The sequence below is a fragment of the Limulus polyphemus genome, unplaced genomic scaffold, assembly GCF_000517525.1.
Source record: "Limulus polyphemus unplaced genomic scaffold, Limulus_polyphemus-2.1.2 Scaffold4554, whole genome shotgun sequence".
NCBI lineage: Eukaryota > Metazoa > Arthropoda > Merostomata > Xiphosura > Limulidae > Limulus > Limulus polyphemus.
Genome location: NW_013670164.1, coordinates 5,906 through 13,167, shown reverse-complemented (window position 1 = coordinate 13,167; position 7,262 = coordinate 5,906). Strand labels below are relative to the sequence as shown.

At 30.8% G+C, this 7,262-nt stretch overlaps 1 protein-coding gene across 1 annotated transcript in view; it reads left to right on the top strand.

Annotated features, from left to right (window-relative positions):
• The window catches only part of LOC106471338 (osmotic avoidance abnormal protein 3-like), a 41,877-nt gene extending 39,896 nt beyond the window's left edge, over positions 1-1,981 (top strand). Inside the window, exons 14-16 of the mRNA XM_022399951.1 lie at positions 921-1,024; positions 1,269-1,374; positions 1,577-1,981. Of these exons, the coding sequence (XP_022255659.1) occupies positions 921-1,024; positions 1,269-1,374; positions 1,577-1,818 (452 nt within the window). The 3' untranslated portion in view covers positions 1,819-1,981. The remainder of the gene's footprint in view (positions 1-920; positions 1,025-1,268; positions 1,375-1,576) is intronic.
• Positions 1,982-7,262: the final 5,281 nt, after the last annotated feature.

The following is a 7,262-nucleotide window of genomic DNA, read 5'->3' as shown; positions in this document are numbered from 1 at the left end:
GCTATAAATCACAGTGATTCACACACTTTACTTACGGTGCCTACTATTTGCTTGACTCAATTATCTATCTCTGCAATTGTGCTGGTTTTATCACCGGGCTTATATACTAAAAAAAGAGGGTGCCTCGAACAAACTCGGACCTCCCTGATAATTCACAATCCTTCGAGAAACTGTAGCGAGCATGCTCCCAGAATCACGCGACTTCCGCTGTTGTAACAATATGAACATATAGCTATTTGGTTCTCCATGTTAAATGTTCTACTTCTAAAATTTGTTGCTAAAAATTGTATATGAATAATTTTTCAATATTTTCAAGTTTATAGGCATCGAATTTCATCATAATTACATTAAATATAAATTACTTGTATATAAGGCTGCTATAAAACACAATGAAAAAGAAAATATTAAAATTATACTGTTGTAATGATTTCTGTTGTTGGCCAGCTTCTTTGAGTTTATTCATAAAAAAAAAAATAATCCCAAGTCTAGTCCACTAAATGTTAAGAAAATTATTTTAATTCTTGAAACTTCAGGTTCCACAGTTAGCATAATAAACATTTTCCGAAAGGCCTAACTTCAGAAATTAACTATATCTGGAGATAAATTCTTTTTACTTGCTAATTTTACGTTTGTTTCTTTGTCAATACAAACTCGATACTGAACTGATCTAACTAACAGACTAAGTAGCTGACAGTAATAGACAAGCTGACTAAGTCATGTGCTTAACTACACATTCATTTGACTAATAAACTTGCCCAATAACTTCTCTAGCCTAACACACTTTTTTATATGACTCAAATTGTTTCCTAAACTTTGGAAAAAGTTCCAGATAATAAGGCCACACACATCACATAATGTTAAACTCCCTTGCAGCTAAACAGTGATGCATAAACAATGTAGTATTTCTCATATTTATAAAGGTATCCAGTCTGAGTTACATGTACCTCAACCTAGTGTCCAGTCTGCTCCCACTCATATAGAATCAAGCTCCTTCAGACAATCTACTGATGACAAACTGCTAAAGGTAACAGTACTTAAGGTATAGATAAACATATATATGTTTTGTTACTGAAGAAAAGAAGTAAGATTTGTTTTTTTGGTTCAACATACGGAAATTTTTCTGTTCTACTAGCCAAAAACAAGGGTTTTCTTATCTCTCTTTTATTTCAAAAAATTAACTATTTATAAAAGAACTGAAAACTGAGTTAAGAAAAATTTAAGAACCTAAAAAAATGAGTGTTTAACTATGGATACTTTTCCACTTACAGAAACTGGAGCGAGGAGAACAAGAAGATATTGCTGGTTCATATTTCAAATTTACAAGACAAGAACAGTTGCTCAACAAGGTTCAGACAGATGCTAGCCAAGTTTTTCGTAAGTTAATCTTTCTTTCAGTATTTTAATTATTAAATCAACATTTCATTTTTTATGCAGATGGTGGTGGTATTTTTTGTTCAATTCAACATACTACTTTGGATGATTTAATTTAAAATAGTTTATATATGCTACAGTGTTATATTATTAATTGTCTTTGATTGGCAATTGGAGTTAATAATATTTTTATTTTTTCTCCAAGCTTCTCAAGAAAAAAGCTGTAATTTTCTGAATGCAGGTTCAAATAGAGAAGCCTTCAGAGGACTTAAATGCCCCAAGCTCAATGGTAATCTATCAAACTCCTTACAAGCCCTTTGTTTATCAGATTCTGAATCTCAAAAACCCAGTCGTCTAAATGCTCTCCCTAGCAGCTTTGAATTGAAGATAAAGGAGAGAAGAAATAAGAACAAAACTAAGAATGATGTTTTAGATTGGACCATATGACAGTTACCTATCCCACATGAAAAATTAGGATGTTTAATGCCATACCTCCAGTACTTTCAAACAAATGCGAAGGTGATACTACAACACTGTATCTAAGTCGATAATATTTAAAAATGGAGGGAAAAGAACTACCACCACCACACCATAGTATACCCTAACCTCACATTTGATAGCTAACTGAAATAAATATATTTTGCAAAATCAAGTTTGACCAACAGAGAGGCAGAAAAGTGCAGTCGAGGCAATCAAATGTCGGTAAATTCCTTTGTGAGCCAACCAAAGTTAAGATCATTCATGAAATGAATCCGTAACCTATTCATAGAATAGTTATTGGTAAAAAGCCAGTGTTTTGGTAACACTATGTTCCAACAATGGCTTTTATGTCATGTTGCTTAGCAATGTAAGTATAACCTAATATTATTAGTCTATATACTGAAAGTATAAAGTGAAATGTATAGATAACAAAACTGGAAAAATATTTGTTGATTTCTTAATTTTAGAGTCTCTATTGATTAAAGAGGTTTGTTTTTTATTTTATTAAATACATTAATTCACAAACTATTTAAGTTTAAATTTGAATCAATATCTTTACTTTCATGATCAATTTTAGCATCTGGCTCTAGGCTAGGTGATCCCACACTACGTCTTTACTTTAGACTTATTACACCAACACTCACTACACTTATAAGATTTCACAACACACACCCTCATGGCCCCTTTGTAACCCTGTCACTAAAATCATAAGGGGTAGACAGTAATCAAACTATTCTATCTGGATAAATGCATTTTGGCTTTTATGACTCCTCCTATTTTGAGAAATTAAGTGTGACATGACACACACTGGATTTTATATAGATTAGATTTTTAAATCACTTTCTTTTCTCTTCTATGTCAGGCCTCATTTATGGAGTTTCTTATTATTTATTAATGGCCAGTATTGTCCATGATGTAGGAAGGTACATATAGTTCTTTGTATTTACAAAAAGGCAGGTAGAAACTAGACAGCAAAAAGCCCATTGCTTCTGTAGTCTGTTTGCCTTTTGGCTATGATATGAATATGTCTGCAGTTATATATATAAATGGAAGAATGATCATTATTAAACATTCCAAACTGTTATTCAGAGTTTACTCTAAGCTCCTTTATCTCTCATATATAGGTACAGGTGATGAAGGTTGCATGAAAAATGTAAACAAATCATGTTTGGAAAATTATTTGTTTTCACAAAGTCTTTGTACACATATAGTTTTTCTTTTCTTTTTTTACAAATGAAGAGGTAAGTGCACTTGGTCAAACAAGATGAGTTGTACCACCAAGATTTTGAAATCCTTATACATATTAGGAGAAAATTCTTTATCAAAAATAATGGCAGAATTTGATAACCAGACATATCCTATATGCTTTGGTAAATAATTCAAATTTTCAAAACTGCAATGATATTAAACAGGATTATTGGCCAAAGAGATTTCTGTGATTTTTTTATTTTTTTTGGGGGGGGGGGTATACTATGTGAAATAGAATATCAGTAATATGTTGTCATAGCTAACAAAAGGATCTAAGATTATTAAAATACTATGCATTAGATTTATATATTATAAACTTTGGAACATATGATATACTAAACACTTAAGTAAGAATCTTCCAATTATCCTGTTTTGGTCTATGAAAATGTAAGTATTGTGAAGATGTTTGTCTCTAAACTACATTGTAAATGTGGATTTACATCTTCTCTCAAGGGTGACATGGTGATAGGGCTTGAGTTTTTTTCTGTCACATTATTGGCTTTCTTTATGATGTTGCAGCCTTCATGATTGATGTGAAAGAAAGATTGAAACATGTTTGGAAAAACCAAAAGAAAAGGCAGGAAGAATTCGTAAAATAATTATTCACCTTGTTTAGTTACTGCTTTTCATTCAAATTTTTCCAGTAAGTTGTATAGTTCTTAAATATCCTTATGAGCCCTTAAGTAAAAAGAAAGGAATGTACACAAGGCTAAAAAGAACATTACTTATTAAAGGCATTATGTGAAATGTCTTGAGGTCCTCTCCTGCAGTTTCACGTATCCTTTAGGGCCACTGACCATGAAATAGGCAAGTATCAAATGCTGGAGACTGAGGAACCTCCTTGAAAACTTAAAATTGTTCAGCAACTACAACTTTAACTATGTAGTTTTGTAAGTAATGATTAACGTATGATTCTACTCTTGGAGTATGTTTCTTAGAAGTTTCATTTCTGTCAAACACATCTTCTTCAGACTAAGTGTAGCTGAATTTTATTTTTTGAACTCAACACAAAACTGACCTAAGAACAAAGTTCGCATGCTGAATATACTGCAGAAGTGTCGTTAGGTGCTTAAAAGATTCGGGGCTCAGCCACACAGGTGCAGGAATTTTTTGGTGTTTTGTTATTATATCAATCGTGGTTTTCTATTTCAATTTTTTTAGACATCAACTATGAACCTGGGGCACTGACAAATAGAATCAGAGTATGGAGCCCAGGTTCCAATGCCTAGCAATTCCCCTTATATACTGCTTTAACTCACCTTAAATGAATGTTTTTTTTGTTTACTTCTAATGTAAAAGATTTTGATTTTAGTTAAGGGATGGAGTTAGTTATCTAAATAATTGGCTAATATCTTAACACAGTATGAATTGAATTTTACAAAAATGTAGTGTTCATAAATCCTTGGAGTAGTTGATTCATTTCCTTATTCATTGTTGAACAAATCTTGCTTGGATTTATTTAGCTAAGTTTCAAGTTTTATAATCACAATTTTTTTAGTTTTTTTAGAGATCAGTTATTTGCTTTTGGAGGTGAGTCTCTATATTATTTTCTTCTTGTGAATTTTAGAGATTTTCTATGCTTAATAAAATGTTCTAGGTTTAGTAGCATAGGACCAGTGTTTGTACATAGCATACATCAGATAGTATGTTTCAGACAACTAATTTCCATGACAAAATGTTTTGAGCTGTGATAATCCACTGAATGTGAAACTTCATAATTCTGAATAATTTTACAATTCAACTAGCCAAACAGACAACAGATGAAAACAATCAACGTGCAAAGAGAGATAAATATCTTCCTAATTTTTCATAGTATGTATGTAGGAAGGTAATGTTATATAATTATATGTGTCGTGCTGTAAACTACTCCTCGAAAATGACCTATTTTCATGTGATAATTCAGTACTACATTTCTCCTATTCAGTATTGACATTAGTAATGTATATGCATTGAGAGGAAAGCATTGTTATACTTTTAATTTATACTGGTTTTAGCAATATTATCACATTTTTTAATTTATTGGTCTTGTTTTGGTGTTATCTTCAAAGTATTCAAATATTTATATAAAGAACTGTATTTTTTTCAACTCCTTCCATAACAAAACTCGTCCATTTGGGAGAATATTCAATACCTCTTCAATTCATGAGAACTCAGACTATTCAATATCATCACATTAAGATCTGTAATGTAAACAGATAAATAAGCACGCACAGATATATATATTATTAAAAAGTCTATATAGAAATAGAACTGTTCTGATCATAAACTAGTTATTGTCAACTGTGATATTTTGTAGAGTTTTTATGAAAGTAACAAACTTCAAAGAGGCTTAATTTTGTGCACATTTACACCTTAAAATAACCTCCATTATGTGCTCAAATATATGGAAATCAGAAACACTATTGCTCACTAGACTTCCCGATGTGCAAGTTTATATAATATATATATATTCTTAAAACAGATTATGTACACATTAGGTATGGTACATAGTAATACATATATTTCAACTGCCAAACCTAATATAGTATGGAGTAAATATAATTAATAATAAAATAAATTCTTAAAAAGTACTATGGAATGCATATTGTAAGAAATCATGAGATTCATCATTGTTTATAACTTAATCACTTATCTGCTACACACAATTAAGCTAGCTTCAGGTCCAATTCAAGCATGGAATAGTTAAAGTTACTATTAAACTTACTTAAAATATGATTCAGTTCCACATACATTTCTTACACTAACTCTTCATAGTTTTAAAAATAGAACTGTTGGTGTTAAATACGTTGTTAGTTTTTATATGCACTAGTTAAACAGAATAACAAAATGATGTTAGGATGTTGAAATGCATCCACTTTATGTAATGTTGCAGTAGTCTAATTTTGTTTTTCTTTTTTATGGAAACACATTAATACACTTCAATCAACCCAAGTTTATGCCTGCTTTGTGATAGTATGTTGGGTATGAGATAAAAGTATCCCGGGGTTCAAGATGTAATGCCATAGAATATGCATGAACCACATATACAACTGTGGGTGCATTATAAAAGTGACAGTCAGTCCTATTATTTTGTTCAGAAAAGCTGGTTATAGTTTATGATGTCAGGTGGTTCTGACTCACTTCCTTCCATCTGATCAGTGGCCCAAAATTAGGGATGAATGTATCTGAATTGTAGGGGATCTCTGATCTGACCATTTAGCTCACATATCCATAAGATGCCATTCAGCTTGAAATTTCCAATTCTGTGTTTCTTTTTCTGACACTTTTCTCTAAACATGTGCATACAGATGATAATGTTAAGTTGGTATACTATTAAAAACATTTGAGAAAAATTAATATTTGTAGAGATAAAAAGCCCTCAGATCCCCAAGAAAATTCATTTTTCTCAAATATTTTTCCCAGTGTAAGTAAAATAATGACAACAAGGAATATATATTCTGTATGAAAACTTTTAACTTGTTCATTTTGAACATTCAGTGTATTTTCTTTTTTTTCTATTTCATAGTTTAAGCAAATTTTATGCATTATATCCATATGATTACACCATTTTGAGTTTCTCAAAGTAATATATTTCTATCTAAAAAGTACAAACGATTTTGACAGCTTTTCCTGTCTGAGTAAATTTCAAAGTGTTTGATTACAAAGTGAATACCTTTTTTAAAAAAGTCCCTATTGTTGTTTTTGTTCTCAATGTAAATAGTGTAAAAATGTTTATTAAAAAATAATGTTACTTAGCCCATTGTCAGTACAAAGGTATACCAAGAATGAATGGTATAACATAACATAATGTTTAGTGACAACAAACAATGGATCTATTGGTCCATCTAGGCTGTTCCATCCTATAAACTAACCTAAAACTATTAAATAAAAAAAATTCAAAATTCAAAAAAAACTGAAAGCCAGCCCTTATCATTCCTATAATTATCAAGCTTTCTCTTACACTCACTTAAATTTACTGCTTCCTTAACATCTGAAGGCAACCCATTCCAAAGGCCAACCACCCTTTTAGAAAAATAAAGCTGTCTTAACTGAAGATGACTCCTATTTTTATATTATATATATTTGTGTTCCCTAGTTCTACTATTCTCACTGTTAAGTATGAAAAAAGATGATACATCAACACTATCAATTCCATTTACAATCTTAAACACTTCAATCAGATT